Source organism: Pseudoliparis swirei, chromosome 7 (assembly GCF_029220125.1).
Source record: "Pseudoliparis swirei isolate HS2019 ecotype Mariana Trench chromosome 7, NWPU_hadal_v1, whole genome shotgun sequence".
Classification (NCBI taxonomy): Eukaryota; Metazoa; Chordata; class Actinopteri; order Perciformes; family Liparidae; genus Pseudoliparis; species Pseudoliparis swirei.
The window spans coordinates 20,519,066-20,537,181 of NC_079394.1; the positions used below are offsets into that span (position 1 = coordinate 20,519,066).

Sequence of the window (18,116 nt, forward strand, 5' to 3'; positions counted from 1 at the left end):
GATAGGTGTATGTAAGTCCACATGATAATATGTATTTACACAGGGTGACACATTGGGAGCTCTCATTCAAAGCTAAACACTGCATTGTGAAGTATAGAACATTAGACAACATATTACATCACATTACAGTGGAATATAAACTTGGTAATGAAGAACACTTCACAAAGATTTCGGTAATTTGACGTGCCTGTGTGTAAAAGCTGAAAATCCTGAGAAAATAGGGTGTAATAATGAGATATTACTCCCTTTTAGTTGTAAAATGCCAGGCATCTGTCTTGCATTTTGTCGGCCGGATTTCCACCAAAAAGGTTTCTCATGGGAGGGTAACTAACCAGTTCAGAAGGGCAAGTGTCAATCAGTTATTTTTAGAAGACTTCTTCCCACTCGGGACACTTGGGCTCGAGTGAAGACTACGAACTCTGAGCACTTTGATAAAGCCAATCCACTCAATCAAGCCAAAGCCGAAATGTTAAAAGAACAAAACAAGGACTGCAGTATGGAAATGACTCCGTCCAACTGAGGTTGACACAATGGGCCAAAGCAAACAGCAGAGGAGGAAGAACACTGCACAGTGGATCATAACTCACGGTTCAGATGGTATCACATATCAAAGTCACGGATCGGATCAACACCAACAGAAAAAGGGAGCAAATATAACTTTTAGAGATCCCTGATTATGTGCTTTGTTGTTTTCTTTGTTGTTCGATTATACAGCAGGTTTACAAGACTATTTCTTTTTTTTTGTCACCATTCCAAAAATCATTTCAACCACTGAAGTTAGTTTACACCACCAACAATTCTCAATGTTATCCTTTTACTTTGTATAGTAATGTTTTTTCTTTATCCTCATAAAAACACAATTTAAATGACAAGGAAATAAAAGATTGAATATAGATTCAAACAAACATTTCCATTAGTTTTAATGATGTATTATAAGCTGACTAGAGGTATTGCAAACAGGTCATAATTTATCACTACATTTATCACTGCATTTTACGACATTAATTGTGAGCACATTGTTATAACGTTATAATTTACCTCCACTCCATACTCTTGTTTTTGAGTGAACTACTCTGATAACTAGAAGAGCATGAATGCCGATGTCCTGATCACATAGTTTACTGAATATTTTTGGATAACCATCGTCAGTAAAACTTGAATTTGGTTGATGGTTAACATCAAACTTTTCAAATATTCCACGGTTTACACGCGTGCTGGACGTTGAGTGGGATCCGTATGGATCACGGATCGACAATGAGTGGAAGAACTACTTCTACTCAGTTTGTCTCGTGTCCCAATCATGACCCCACATCTCTTTGTTATTCATAGCTAGGGTAAAGCTGGATCTAAGCTCCTTTGTGTATTTCAGGGGCCCACATGAATAAATCATAAAGGTATTCAATACATGTTTGAGAACAAATTATTTTCCTTGTGTGAACCTTAATAAAGTACTAGTAATAAACACGATATTTGCTAATTTGATGCAAACAAAGTAGATTGTGATGCAACAACAGGTGATTGTGATGCATCTGACCAATGTAATCAAAACAGTTATTAATATAAAGGTGAAAATCTATTCAAATTAAATGAAACATTCATATCCATTTGTAGTTATATTATTGCTCATCTCAGATATAAATGTTGATCTGTTTTGATTAAGTATCACCCAGAAACTAATTCTGGAGCTGCTCCATAGAGATACATGACTCCCACAGGACACGGGGAAGGGTCTGGCGATTTTAGAGGAGCCACTGGTTTTGTGTACAAACTCGTCCAGGTATGACAATCAAAAAACGTTGTCTAACTCAAGATATACATGACAATAAAAACAATGGACTTTAGTTGCCAAGTCAGTTCAAAAATAAAAAGGTTTGTTCATTTTCTCAGTATGGACACCGTTACCACATTTGAACCTTGTCAGTGAGAGCGATGCATCCATTCTATGTATGTACAGTTTAAATGAGAAGCAGGAGCAGCTAAATAGGCATGCAAACTATAATTTGCTCAGTGTTGGATAAAAAACATCCCGACTAATGCTCTGTCTGTGGATAACGGATGGTTCAAGATGGTGATTGCATGCTTATAAAGTCAAAGACCTTTAACACGGGTCACAACCCCTGTCAGAAGGAATATGAGAGTAATGTGAATATTCTTGTAAAATGCTTTCATTTGTACATCCACACCGGTCTGTGCTGAAAGCGTACGCTCCGATCTGTGAGGCAGTTATCCACCAGATCGGTTCAGACACATGCAGGGATCCATAATTGCAATCCTCTATTCAGCAGCTCTTCCCTTGCATCAGTACAAACGTCATTTTGGGGAGGAGAGAAGAGGAGAGGAGAGGAGAGGTATCCTCACAGCTGAATGGGATGTGTTGGGGCTGTTGCTGCTCACAGGCAGACATGCGGTGCTTCTCGGTCTTTCACACACAAGGTGAAATACTGAGCACAGGAAGAGGCTCCGCTCTGTTCTTCAAAGGCTGTGCGGTGTAAAAAGAGAGAAACGCACCCGGCGGTGGGGGATCTATAGCGGCACAGTGACTGGCATGCTGCCGTATAGCCTCCGCTCTGAGACGACAGATTATTGATTCAGGTCTGGTTTGGCTGGGAGCCCTGTATGATTATGAAATATGGCCTAATGATTTCATAAGGTGACGCGTGGCCTGGTACATGCCGGCTAAACACTGGTGATTGGTGATTGCTCCTTCTTTCTTGCTTGGTCTCTCCTTCTCTCTCACGTGATGTTTCACACTCTACATCCACCTCTTGGCCCGGTATTCACAGTGATAGAACCCATCAGCTGAGCTGCCATTAACAAAGGTCCCTCGGCCAATTATGTATGCTAACACACTCTGTTTAATGGGAAATAGCAGGCTGTTGTCCTATTATAATACTGTAAATGCGGCACTTAAATTCAAAATAAGACCTCCTACAGGCAGCCTTGTTCTCCCCTGATTAACTGTAGACAGGTGTACTTATGAAACACCCAGCAGAACAACAAGATGATAATGATGATTATAATAGCCGACAGTGATGAATGATTAGAGTCTGTAAATTGATAGCTCCTTATATCTCATTTACACACGAAATATCAAGCCAGCTAGTAGATACATTAACCCTCCTGTGACCTTCAAATGTACATCTTTTACCCGTGGGGTCAATTTGACCCCAGCAATTAAAACCTCCAGAAAATTATTAGAATTAATATTGTTCCCCAAGTTTAGGTGTCAGGTACTTTATGTTTGTTTGTTGACTACCTAAATAGCCCATTAAATAAAAACCGATACATCCGGAAATACTTGTTCACGACTATGGCGAAATATGCAGATCACCATTAAAATCTCACTGATTGACCTCAAATTGGAAATAGATATCTTTGGGGTGTTTTAATAGCTTTATACTACTTCTAAGAACATATTTTTTATATCAAATTGACCCCAAAGAACACCGATGCGTACAAGTTGTGTACAGGACATTGAAAACATATCATGTGAATTTTATGTTTACCCAGTTGTCCCCAATAAATTAGGAAAAGTCGTGAAATATGAAGCTAAAAAAATGATGTTAGTAATTTGTTAAGAGATGTTAAACATTGAATGGGGTCAAATTGACCCCAAAGGTAACAGGAGGGTTAAATAAGATCTTGCACACAGAAACCTTTACCACCTGACCCCCCCCCCCCCCCTCTCTCTCTCACTGTTAGCCAAGGACTCTCTGTTCACAACTCAAGGTAAGGCCGGTGAAGCCTGTCACAGACGCCAGAAGGAACTTTAACCCCTGACAGCCCAAAAGATTGAGACAGATGTTTATACCCCATGACCAAAGAAACACAAGTTCGGCAAACTGCCTCGCTAAGGTGCCCTTGAGCAACAAAAAAACGGTACACGTCCTCTCTCCTCATGGCTCTCATGTCCTGAACTGGCAACCACCACCAACACCAGCAACACCAGCACCATCACCACCAAAACCACCACCAGCAACACCAGCAGTAGCCGTCTCTCGCCCTCTGTCGAGAATCACACACAGAAAACATTGTGTCGAAAGGGGCTCCGCTTAGTGCGTGTCAGCTTAGAGGAGAGAGAGACAGAGATAGAGAGAGAGAGGGGGGAGAGGGGGGGAGAGAGAGGGGGAGAGAGAGAGAGAGAGAGAGAGAGAGCCTCCTTGGCACACACCCGTCAGTGTGGCAGTGTGATTTTGACTGAGTGGCTGACTGACGGGGATTGTGGAGGAGACGCTCAGGAAAGGGGGGACACACACTCTGGGTCTTTTTCTTTCTGTCTGTTTCTGTCATCGTAGTCACGGCAGATGTTTTTCTAGCGGCGCCGCCTGCATCCACCACGGACATCGGATTTTGCTTAATTTCTCGTGTCCTTGATTGGCCGAACCGGGTCTGAACCCAGCCAACCTGGGCCGGGCTGTGGGGGCTGTTCAGCGAGCCTTATAGCTGAAGTTGGCACCCGAGATGAGCGCCTGGAGACCCGGGAGCGGGGCTCTCTCTTCGCCGGACAGAGGGTCTGGGTTGTGGCGGTGCTGGTGCTGGTGGGTTGTGGTTATCGGGGTGTCAGTGGGCTATGGAGATCCGTGGATGTCCACGGAGGTATGCCCGACCTCTTGTTCTTGCAGCAGCACCAGGATATCCTGCGTGGATCCGGAACGGGGCGTCAATGCGTTCCCGGTCCTGCAGAGCGAGGCAGAGATGGAGAACATCACCGACATGTGAGTGTGTCTCTCATAAGCATCATATTTAGAAAGGGAGGTGTCGGATTCATAAGTGGTCCTTTTCATATACATCCCGCTTGCCTCAGCGTGGCTGTATTGTCCAACACTTTCCAAATGAAGGAATGATTCTTTAACCATTATCTGTCATATTTGTGTCTGATGCTGACTGACAAGCAAAGAAAGATCCAGAACCGGTCCAGGTTTTACGCACTTAATCTCTTGCATGAATTTAGGGCGAATTCACAGATTTACCAGTTTGGATAAACATCGAAGACATATTCATTTAATCGGCACGGGTTCGGCTCATGACACGCATCATGTGTAACCTACATTGCATACACCATATATCATCATCTTACATCGCTATTGTGGTAAGAGCTCATTTAAAATGTTTTTAAAAAGCAGTTGAGGCTGAGACTTTATCATATTAGACAAAGCCCTTCATGTGTAGCCTACGGGCGCGTGCGTGTGTGTGTGAGGGTGTGCGTGTAGACCTAGACACCAAGTCCAAATATGTGTACAGACACTTCCCAAGACGGCTTATGAGTCTATTTAAATTAACCACAGACCCAGAGAAAAATCGATGATCAAGAAAGAAAAAAATTCGAGCAGAGTCAACATTTGGCTTTGAAAAGCGGACCCTCCTCCTCCTCCTCCTCCTCCTCGGACAATACATGCAACATCTCAGTGTGCATTTGACAAGTACTGTAGCCCCTTTTCATAAAACGCCACAGAAATAAATCATGCATTTATATCCGAGGGCAAATACAAAATATTGAATTGCAGCAATATATTTCGTGGCAATGTTTTGGCCTTGCTGATAACGACTTGTCGGATATGAACTTGGGAGAAGCCTTGGACGATGTTTCAATGAGCCGGCAGTCTGCTGAAAAGCATTCACGGAGGGCTTGATGTAAACAGACGAGTTACTGATGTCTAATTCAAAAACGACCTTGCCTACCCCCCCCCCCCCCCCCACACACACACACACACACACACACACACACCCCTCCCACGTCCCGTCCCCTGAGGAGGTGGGTGTACGAAATGATATTGTCAATAATAATCAAAAAAATTTAGGAGGGGTGTTGGTTCTTTCATAACTATTAACACAATAGAAAGAAGCAAGGAAGTTGGAAATGAAAAATACATTCACCCCATAACAAAACATATCTTTTGTATCACAATATTCAAGCACAGGCAATTAAGGGCAGATGGACACAAAGATGAACATGAAGGAGAGTGTACATTAAAGCTGAGGAAAAACAAGCATTGCACGTGCAAGCTCTTAGTACAGAGTGCTGCAGTCCTACAACCCAGAAAGGAGTTCGCAATTTTGCCCTTCATGTGCCCAGGTATGGAAGTCAATGGGCCTTTTGACCAGACTTTTGGTTCGATGACTGAAATAAGGTCTGTGATTAACTAAAATGAAGCGTTAGAGATTTTAAAGTTTTGTTTTACGATATAAAACACGTCGAGTGTACACCACTCTCGTAGATTTTGGGACCCATTCATTAACAATCGTGGCTAAATAATGAAATGCCCACACGCCAAATAATCTGCCTTCACAGCCTTGTTGTTTACACACGCGCTCAGTGATATATATATATATCGACTAATGCTGACTATTCACTTCTGCCTATTGCATGTTCACGCGACACAAATCAGTGATGCTCATTTCTGAAGATTATCTTTTGACATGTAAGTATCATAAACTTGTGTGCCCAAAAAAATACATGGAAAAGTCACATTGGCTTTTTCGTCGAGGGAACAAGTGCAGTGCTAACTTCCTGCGTTGGCCCACAAAAATACGCCACCGCTGCAGCACTATTGGGCTTTGGGATTATTATTCAGCAGTCTTACTTGAACTGGAACACAACCTGGCTGCCTTTAATGTTATAGCTGATTTACAGATACTTCTCCGCTGATGTTGAAGCTGTAATTGGCAATTTATTATAGATATATGATTTTGTACTTGACAAACATTAAGTCAGATTTTAATATCAGTATCATACTATCTCAACTCCTGTGTGAAAGTAATTTTATCCACGAGTGTGTTGAAGATGCTGCTTTTCAAAGGATGCGTTAACTTCATCAGTGCAGTGTACTGTAGCAATGCTGACATTCTGGGTCAGCTTCTTTAATTATTGAAAGGCACGTATCACATTTTACCACTATTTTTTCGTAGCCTTGTTTCCAGCCTTTAGTGACGACGGAGGGTTGACAGGAAATGAGGGCAGGCAGACAGGAGAGGTGATGAGCATCAAACGTCTCCTGCCAGACTCATAGCGGTGACAATGCGACTAGATGGTGTGTTATGTGGTAGAGCATCTTGGAGCCCAATCGGCCACCAGGGTTAGATGTTGTCTTTTCAATTCTCACATATCAATTGTCATGCTGTGACTAAATTGTATTCATTTTCGTATAAATTATGAGACTTGAGAAAGGTACAATACAGCGTGTCGTATCAAATAATTGTCAACAAAAAGACATTTTAGGCTGAAGGCCCTTCACCATCGACATGTTGAAAAATCGATGCATCTAATTAGAAATATTGTGTTGTTCCCAGTCAGGTACGTCTACCACATGAAAAGGTATTATTCAATGGCTTTGTGAGTTGTGTGCAACAGTAAGACTTCCTGCTGTGACTGTTACAGCATGTTCCCTCTGTAGGTGACATTGTTCTGCTTTTCTTTATGTCTAAATGTTCTCAGCCATGAGAAAGGGACATTTGAAAAGCACGCATCTTGTTTTTCAGAACCCGTTCTCACAGTTTCATTCATTCACGCGCGGAGTTGCCCACAATCATCTTCTGTTTGCCCTTAAATGGGTCAAGTGCCTTCCTCCAGTGCAGCTGAGGGAAAGAGGGAGGAGAGTGGGGCCTGTTTCTCAACTTTTACAAACTACCCGTTCCCCTCGTGTGCCCTTGATCAGCCGCAGTTCATTTTTTACATTTTGAACTGTAATTATATGGGCTTATTATGTCCCTTTGTCTCGCCCAAGTGCTTCTGTTCATGTTTCCCTCCGTTAACTAATGAGCCTGCTGACACACACTTGTTTTCCCTGACAGTTACATCGCCAACCAGGGCAGCTTCTCCTCCATCAACGACAAAGACCTGCACTACTACAAGAATCTCAGGAACCTGTAAGTGTTTATGGCTTATAGTAACAAGACAAACACTTTGGCCCAGGGCAAACATGCACCGCTCTCTTCAACACGCACATTTGATCTGATAAATGATTACAGTGTTTTCATGTTAAAATTTTTTCATATTCTGTCATCACACATTACCTTTTTCCGTTACACACAATGTTAGATCTCAAGGCCCAATATAAATGCAGCATTTTATGGCAGAAAGAACAATATTTAACTTATGTCTTATAATCCTTTGCCTTTACTGATAATTCTGCTTCTTTGCCTAGGCAATATATTATCCATGTCTGTTGTTTGGTTTATTGCAGGATTTTGAAGTTGATGTGTTATGCTATGCATCAGTGTCTCCTTTTATTTCTTAATCTAAGAAAAAGGAAATTGCCAACGAAGCAGCTCTCTCTTGCGGTATCGCCTCTTAAGTGGACACTACCTAATTTCCCAGCCAATATTCCATTCGGTAGACAGATTAGTACAAAGCACGTTATTGCAAGTGCATGCTGTTAATTGTGGTCAGAACCAGTGGGAACCAAACGAGTGCTGTGTTTGAGCCGCAGCCATATAGACAACTCGTCTGACAAATACTTCACACACAACTACCCTCTGTCGTGATACAGATATGATTAAACTCTTGTGCTAATCTGTGCTAATGTCAGATGAAATGAATCAGTTACGAAACATCTGCCGGACCGACTTTCCATATCAAATAGTGTTATCTGAATCTGGTTTTAACCGTGCAGAGTAATGGACAGTATGTAGGAATAATAAAGGCCCCTGACTTTTGTAGAAAGAGTTTTTCTCTTGAGACATCTGGTACATTTACACATGTTCAGGCATTAGCGTTGCACAGTGGCCGACTTGTGAAAGGGCCTGAACAGCTGCACACGAGAAATATATTTAATTGGGAAAATAATGCGAGGATAGCCCTGAATTAGAGGGGGGGGGGGGGAATAATTGTTTTGTATCCTTCATTCATTTAGTATTTCTCAAAATAGATTACAGTGTTGTAGTCATGATGCTTATATTTTTCCTGAAAGATATCCGGTACAAACCAAAATGTTGTATTACCGTTACGTGTGCGAGCCTCGCCACTAGCTAAAGGAAGCGGCAGGTTTACTGGCCTCTTTGGACAGAAAACACTTCATTTCCTGTGCTGAATATGTTCATGTTAAATATGTTCATGTTTGACAAATGTTTCACCACGGCAACAGTATTTCTCATAAGTCCACGTGACACAAATAATAAATGAATCACAAATGTATCTTGAGGATGTACACTACCGTTCAAAAGTTTGGGGTCACTTAGAAATGTCTTTATTTTTCAAAGAAAAGCACTGTTTTTTCAATAAAGATAACATTAATCAAAAATACACACTAGACATTGTTAATGTGGTAAATTAATATTCAAGGTGGAAGTGTCTGGTTTCTAATGAAATATCTCCATAGGTGTATAGGCCCATTTCCAACAACTATCACTCCAGTGTTCTAATGTTACATTGTGTTTGCTAATCGCCTTAGAAGACTAATGTCTGATTAGAAAACCCTTGTGCAATTATGTTAGCACAGCTGAAAACAGTTATGCTGGTGATATAAGCTATAACTGGCCTTCCTTTGAGCTCGAAGTTTCAAGAACAAAATTAATACTTCAAATATTAATCATTATTTCTAACCTTGTCAATGTCTTGACTATATTTTCTATTCAATTTTCAATTCATTTGATAAATAAAAGTGAGTTTTCATGGAAGACACAAAATTGTCTGGATGACCCCAAACTTTTGAACGGTAGTGTATATTATCTTCAGATGGATGGCTTTTGTTGGCATCATTAGTTTTCATGTCGCCATTCGACAGATACATTTTTTTTTCCAGTGTGAGCAAAAAAACAAATTTAGTCGCTTTCACAGTTCTAATCACACACACCATTGACCTACAAGTATAAAACGATACTAATACCTGCCGATGTCGGTACTCATATGCTACCTTTAGGGTTAGTAATAAGTCAATAATAACAGCGGCACTTGGGTGGCCAGGTGCTGATTCCTCTGCATGTATCCTAAAGCATGACCGGTTAGCAATGCCACTGATCTGAGCTGAACCTCGAGTCATGTTTTCGTTGTTGCTCATGTTGCGGTTCTCGTTATAAATGGTTTTATTCGTGCTGCCGATGACAATGACGCTCTTGTGTTTGTTTTTGTGTCAGAACGGTGACCAACAGCAGGCTAACATACATATCGAAGCTGGCCTTTGAAAACAACATCAAGATACAGTACCTGTGAGTTCACGCTGTCTATTGCTTGGTTTCTATTGACTTGCCATCGACAGTATAGATGTGTTCATCATCTTTAGTGGGTGAGTTGTTTCACTTTGTGGAGCACAAAACTGTTAAAAATGCCTCATCTTTTAAAATGTATAGGTATGTTTCAACTGTATTAATTTGTCGGATTATTTAGTGTTTAAATTACAGGAGATGTACGCTAAATCCAAAGGTACAGAAATTGTGATATTATTAAAATAAAGTTAACCAAAAGAAAAATAAACAACCTGTGACAGGCTCAGGTTCCGTCTGAACAGGATCTATAATTGATTAACATGATTAAAGTGTGAAACTCATTATATTGCTCAAATGCACCAATTCATTTTAATTATAAACATAATTCAGGATCGTTGGTGCTTGTGAAATGACTTGTTAGTTTCTGTAACACCGATCTAATATTTTGATCTGCTTTTACAAACGCAATCTCCTTCCTGATGTTCGACTTCATTTCCAGGAACCTGAAAGATAACAACCTGTCATCGCTGTCCTGGAGGATATTCAAACACCTCAACATGTCTTATCTGTGAGTTCAGTTCAGCCTTCTCTATCTGTCTGTCTGTCTGTCTGTCTGTCTGTCCGTCTGTCTGTCTGTCTCTCTGCCCTTCAATTCAATTCAATTCAGTTTATTTGTATAGCCCAATTTCACAAATTACAAATTTGTCTCGGAGTGCCCTTCACCTACCATTTATCATCACAGTATGTAAACATATCCCTATAAGATCTGTGATGTATATATATACCTGTATATATATATATATATACAGGACTGTCTCAGAAAATTAGAATATTGTGATAAAGTTCTTTATTTTCTGTAATGCAATTAAAAAAACAAAAATGTCATGCATTCTGGATTCATTACAAATCAACTGAAATATTGCAAGCCTTTTATTCTTTTAATATTGCTGATTATGGCTTACAGCTTAAGAAAACTCTAAAATCCTATCTCATAAAATTTGAATATTTCCTCAGACCAAGTAAAAAAAAAGATTTATAACAGCAAAACAAAATCAAACATTTGAAAATGTGTTTCCAGGTGTTTCGAGTTAATTAGACGATTCAAGTGATTTGTTTAATACCCTACTAGTATACTTTTTCATGATATTCTAATATTTAGAGATAGGATATTTGAGTTTTCTTAAGCTGTAAGCCATAATCAGCAATATTAAAAGAATAAAAGGCTTGCAATATTTCAGTTGATTTGTAATGAATCCAGAATGCATGACATTTTTGTTTTTTAAATTGCATTACAGAAAATAAAGAACTTTATCACAATATTCTAATTTTCTGAGACAGTCCTGTATATGATGTGATACTGCTGCAATCTTGAGATATCCTGAAGACAGAACATTATTATTATCATCAGTATTTTGATGTCGATAGCAACAGGGTAAAGACTGAGATTATCTGAAGTTGGCAAGATGCAATTAACCCCCATCGAGTGGTTAATGTGTGATTGGCTATGACATCTATCAATATAAGCAAATTTGCTCCTCGTACACATTACCCGGTCTCCAATTTCTAATCAATATTACTTGTAATATAGCAGATATTGAGAAACATGAAATACGTGTAAAAAATCCTTTAAGTCACAATCAATTAAGCTTTTACTTTATCATTTCAAATGTAAGTTCTCTGAGGTTCTTGACTGTGTGTGTGTGTGTGTGTGTGTGTGTGCGTGTGTGAAGGATCCTGACGGGGAACCCTCTGCACTGCTCTTGTGAGAACATGTGGATCAAGTTGTGGTTAGGAGAGGAAGCAGACACCCAGGAGCTACGCTGCATCGAGGAGGGAGGAGGACGCAAGCTGATGTCCAGACTGATACTACCTAACTGTGGTGAGGACACACACCCACACCCACACCCACACACACACACACACACACACACACACACACACACACACACACACACACACACACACACACACACACACACACACACACACACACACACACACACACACACACACACACACACACACACACACACAGAGTAACAGGCTGGAAAAGACCTTCACAGAAAGGGAAAACAGTAATCCTAATTGTTTCCTATTGTAGGTTTTTCCCAAATCTTTATTTTGAACATTAGTTCTCTCATAAGTTTTGCATCAACGTGTTTGTGTTTCAATTTAGGACATATACTGTTTAAAACTAGCTAGTGTTTGGTTGGTTATCATCAGCTGTGTGGGAATGACGAACTGGAAAACGTCAAGTTGGTTACTCTAAAACTTATAATAATAGCTGGATAAAATCGATGCATTAACTAAAGCCAGTGTAGTAATCAGCCCCAGCTGGTATATTTAAACAGGCTACAGCAAGGATGCTGCATACACTGTATTTCACTGACGCAATACTCAGTTTGGCTTGTAGATTGTAATTTCTCTCGACACCGTTCAGTGCAAAAAGCTACAATGCATTACACATGAACAAGCAAACAAATGTCCAAATGAACACTTGCACACACACACACACACACGCGCACGCACACACACACACACTAATTTGCAGAGGGCTTCAACATGCAGGTTTCTGCGGGGTGTCATTAAAAGTCCACCGACACTCAACAGCCTGACGTTATATTATATGATGCATAGATTAGCCGACAGTTGGAGTCGTGCAATATGTGACCTGCAGAGGAGTGTTTGTGCACACTGTGTGAGAGGTTATGTCATCTTATAGACTAATTACCCTGTAACGAGTCATACCAGACAATGTTTTATCATGGAGGAGCGTGTGAATCAACATAAAGACGACAAAAGTGAGTTTTAGAAGATGCTGAGTGGAGAAATTTCGCTGTATGTATGAGAATAAAATGAAGTGTTATAAAGACCATCTGCAGTTTGTCCGATGGCACTGACCGGCTGGAGAATTAATTTCCTTTTTTTTCTGAATCATCATGTTTTGGTCATTAGTGAAGGAGTTCTTTCTGGACTTAGTGGAAGCCGCGATACTCAACTGCAACAGCAATAATCACGTTTTTTATGAGCAATAAAAGACATTTTCTACAGATTCAATTCGGAATACTTAATGAGAATATGTTGCATCTTTGTTTAAGTTGCAAATAAACAATAGTTAGTGTTCCCTGAAGGAATACTGTGTTTACAAACCAGACAATTCTATTTCCAGTAGCAGCGCATACCTTTATTTACAATGTTAAGTTAACCAGCACGCTTGCTGTCACTCCCAGACAGGCTTTCACAGACCACAATCCTTTTATGTACTTGCTTATGGGAGTGTTTATCAAGCTTGAATGTATAAATGTCAAGCAGTTAATTGATGCTTTTTTCTTCCTCTCTTAATTTGTCATGAATCTTTCAGACTCAGCTCTTTTCATGAACAGAATCAGATTACACTTTAACCCTTTTGACTGTCCTAAACAAAGGTTTTTATGAGTGCAAATCTGGCTCAAAGGGACATTTGGTAATAATTTAGAGCTTGAGCTGAACTCAAGGAAGCCAATGAAACACAGATAGTTTCAGTATTCGGGACAATAACTTCAGTCAGATCCCGTATGTTACTGTAAAGTGAGAACATACAATATTTGAATTTATAAAACACACATTAGTCAGAACAGCTTTATAGGCATCCGTTCAAATAAAATCAAATGTTCTCTTTAATAAAACACATGGATTTCAAAGTATTTTTGTCATCTGTTCAGAAATAGCTCAGAGCAGTCGAGACGTACAGGACACAATAATAAGTTAGCATGCAGGAAGCTAACAATGTCATTGATAACTCCTATTGATCCGTGCCCTCTGCCTTCCTTCCATTAGCAGAGGTTATTTTTGGCCTTAGCACAGTTACAGCAGGGCCCCTGGAGAGGTGGGCAGGGGACCCCCTGGCAGTGTGACATATGAGGAGGAGGAGGACCTGGTGGTGCATGGGTGTCAAATGATGCCCCAGGGCCAAAAGTCCCAACTGCTGGCTTTTTCCTCTCTGCGTCGTTTTCGTCTCGCTACCTTCTGCCTCCCCCTCTCCCAGGCCGTCGTTCATCCTCCTTTATTCCTAATTTCCCATCTTCTCTGGCTGCTTGCATGTGTGACTGTCTGTCCCTCTGTCTGCCTGAACATTTCGGAGTGACGTATGAGAAAGGCACAAAGCAGAGGAAATGCCCAACGATGCCCTCGGGCTGACGCTGATCTCTCGGGCCACCCGCATCTGTCTCTCCGCCAGTTTCCCTCTGTGGACTGTTCACTGCTGGAGCTCCACTCGGAGAGGCTGGAAAACACCGTTTGTTCCCACAGCTGACCCAAACTAAACCTCACTAAACAACTGCTGCTAAAGTAGGTGGACGGTTTGGGGTTCAAACAGCTGCAGGTATTAAAAACACTCCCATTTAGTTCTTTGTTAATACAATGATTATAAACAATAAATAAAAAAGCAACAACTTTAAACTTCCCACTCTTGATTGAGTCCCTTTAATATCTCGTTATCAACTTGTAGGATCAGTTCAGGTTCTTTCTTGTTAATGTCAAACAATTGAAGCTATTTCTATTTCATACTCATTACACCTTACGTTGATGTGGCCTAATCAGATTTTTGTTAAATATTAAAAATATATAAAAGCATTAATTTAAACGAGCCGTCCAGAGCATATATCTCTGTCTTCATCTGCCTCCCTCTCTGTCTTTCTGTCCATTTGTTTGGCTGGAATAAATGTCTATCAGGTTTCATTTCCCTTTCTCATCCTTCCTTCCTGCATGGATATACTGTTCAGTGCAAGCATATACTTGCACATCTGTCTCTGTGTCACACTTTCTGTATCTCTCTGCTCCTTCCCTTGGTGTGGTGTGCACTTACAGTTTCATATGTGAAACACAATGCAGGGCACAGACTCGAGCTGCAATATGCCAGTAGAGTCCGACCAAAAAGGCCAAATGGCATCTGTGTCTGTGGGCAGCAAATTCTTTCACGTTTGTGAATTTCCTATCGGGAGTCCACTCACTTACTTGTTAGATAACAAGGAATTTAACAACATAACACAAAAGCTGTAAAAACGCATAAGAAAGTACAGAAGTTAAACGGCACAAAGAAGATGGTATTCATGTCTGGCAGTCCTGGTGGTTTCTGGGGTCTTTTAAAAGTTCTTGGCATTATGTTTATTGCTCCATTTTAGGCCATGCTGCTGTCATTCAGCAGAGGGGTTTTGCAAAGAGGAGGATTCAGGACGAGTAAATCATCTCCGTGGGAAAGGGAAGAAAGTAATTACAAAGACTTTGAAATGGGGAGGAAAAGTTGTAGTGTAAAGATGGAATACTGTGCCGTTTTATTTGAATAATTTATCAGTGCACGGTGGTGTGACGGCTAGAACTGTCGCCTCACAGCAAGAGGGCCGTGGGTTCAATTCCCGGTCGGGGCTTTCCTTCTGTATGGAGTTTGCATGTTCTCCCCGTGGCAGCGTGGGTTCCCTCCGGGTTCTCTGGCTTCCTCCCACAGTCCAAAGACATGCAGTCAGGTTAATTGATGTCTAAATTGCCCATAGGTGTGAATGGTTGTATGTCTCTATGTGAGCCCTGGATGGACTGGCGGCCTGTCCAGGGTGTCCCCTGCCTATGTCAGCTGGGATCGGCTCCAGCGACCCCGCGACCCTAATGAGGATGAAGCGGTATTGATAATGGATGGATGGATGGATCAGTGGTCCTCCATATGACAAGAATGATACATTAGTGAACCAGCTCAGTATCATTATGTGTGAGGGTTTGGTTTTGGCCAGACCCAAGCACAGACACGGGGGCAACAAGGTTGGGTGAAGGTAATGAGTTTATTTACACTGTTGAGATGGCAGAACAGGAGGGAATGCAGAAAGAACAATGAGGTGGCGTGAACTGCGGCGACTGAGCAGGCGTGCAGGCACGGGAATTCACTGGGAACAGAGTGGTTAGGATGATCTACGCTCAATGCAAATGCAGGAAGCAGTGTGTCCGTTAGAGGTGGAGTGGAAGAGTGTCGAGGTTGCTGTGATGGATGGACGTCTTTTCCCTTCATGTAGGAGACCAAAGTTTCACTTTGTTATTGACCATTAATGATGTTTCTTATAGTTTAAACATGTTTTTTGCTAACCTAAACATCACCCAACCCAACCACAAAAGTTGTGCTATAATTGGGAGAAAGTGAGAATTAAAATAATGATGGAATTGGCCACAGTAAAGGACAGAGTCAAGACAACTCCTTCCTATTTCTCTGCCGTCTATGAACCGAAATTCCTCAGTGAATGTCTCTCTTAAGGCATTGTGAGTCTACACCGAGCACCAACCACACCACGAGAAATACAGACGCTCATCCAGAGAGTCAGCGTTTCGCCCATTTGTTTCTTTGTGATAGGAAAAAAAATGCGTGCACAATAAATAATGAAATTCAGCACACGCTTCTCAACTTTTACTGTCTCAACTGATTATAAATTAAAATAAATATGAGATCGTTATTGATGACCATTATAAAGAGCGCAGCAGTTCGGCGAGGTAGACGTCAAGCTCAGGCAGGCGGTGTGACCCGGGCGAGAGATCGCTCTCTCTCTCTCTCTCGCTATCTGGCCTCCTCCTGCCTCTTGTCAGAAATCTCCACATCTCTGTGGTGGAAAAGCAGTGGCCGCACATTATAGATGTGAGCCCTTCTCTGAACAGCGATGTGGATGCACCTATTGTGGCCCATAACAAGAGCTGACAACAATGACACTTCTAACAATGGCGCTCGAGTATAGCGGGGTGTATTGTGCAGAGGTTTTCAATCCAGAGCGGATGTTTTGCTTTTAAATATGGTCTGTGAGCAGCTATTCAGCTGCACATCACCGGGGCATGTCGCCGATGCTGTGCTTGTAATTCACGGCCCATTCATAGCAAATCTTGCCCGTGAATGGAAGCACTCTGAATTCAAGGAGTGCCAAGGACTGGCATAAACTCAGCGCTCATGTCATATCATGGGGAAAAAAACAACATGGAGACAGATAGATATGCTAACTTTGACTGAATGAATAAATGAAAATGTGAGTGAGATACCTTTTGTTTTCATGACTTACCAACGGTCACGCCACCATCTGAGCCTGGAGTACAGAGCCACGTGTCTGTAAATTCAATACTCGAGTTAAAATCCAAGTTGTTACTTAGAGTTTACTTTAAGTAAAGACAGGTGGCAGATTAAAGAAAGAAATCTGCATAAGTGAGTTACGAAACATTAATGCATACAGATGTTTCCAAACAGGACTGGATGATTTACCCTCCAGTAGAGTGCAGACACTTGGATTATCCAGAGTATGCCGACAAGCATTGAAGCTGGTGGTGGCCTCGTGCTTTGCTCAGACATTTTCCCTTCTCAGCTTTCTCTATTTCTCCTGGTGATGCACGTCTATATTACCGAGCAAATATAAAAAATCAGAAGCTGTTGTGATTTCAACCATTGTCCGCGCTTATGTAAGAACACATATGTTGTTCAACAGGTAGAAAAGATGATTGGGTTTTGATATAAAATATGAAGAAATAGATTTTGCATATATTGTTAAATAGTTACACAATATGACCGGGCATGTGAACCAATAAGGTTTGAAAAAGCCTTTTTCTTCATTCTTTTTTACAGTCATTAATATATATATATATACATATATTTTGGGACATTAGCTTAGGTTACAAAGTATACATTCCAACCAGCGTATATAGCATACACAGTTTTTCAAAAAGTGGTAACTTTGCATTTGGGAGATTGTATGCATAAACAAAAAAAAGACTTGAACGTGATTGAGGTCAAGAAGGTTGGCTCAACGTTACAAGGTCATTCATTCATTATTCAACAACATTTGTTTGTAAGGGTTTTAGGTATTTCACCCACTCGTCCCAGAGTTGAATAAACACGTTTCTCTTAAGGCGAAGGGAAAACGTGGTCGTTTCCATAGCATAGATGTCGTTTACGATATCTATCCTCTTCGGTATCGTGGGGCCCAGGAAGCAAC

At 41.0% G+C, this 18,116-nt stretch overlaps 1 protein-coding gene across 1 annotated transcript in view; it reads left to right on the top strand.

Moving 5' to 3' along the window:
• The first annotated feature begins 4,343 nt into the window (after nt 1–4,343).
• ntrk2a (neurotrophic tyrosine kinase, receptor, type 2a) overlaps nt 4,344–18,116 on the top strand; it is a 78,480-nt gene continuing 64,707 nt past the window's right edge. The window contains exons 1-5 of the mRNA XM_056418847.1: nt 4,344–4,715; nt 7,789–7,863; nt 10,069–10,140; nt 10,637–10,705; nt 11,868–12,016. Coding sequence (XP_056274822.1) covers nt 4,462–4,715; nt 7,789–7,863; nt 10,069–10,140; nt 10,637–10,705; nt 11,868–12,016 — 619 coding nt within the window. The 5' untranslated portion in view covers nt 4,344–4,461. The remainder of the gene's footprint in view (nt 4,716–7,788; nt 7,864–10,068; nt 10,141–10,636; nt 10,706–11,867; nt 12,017–18,116) is intronic.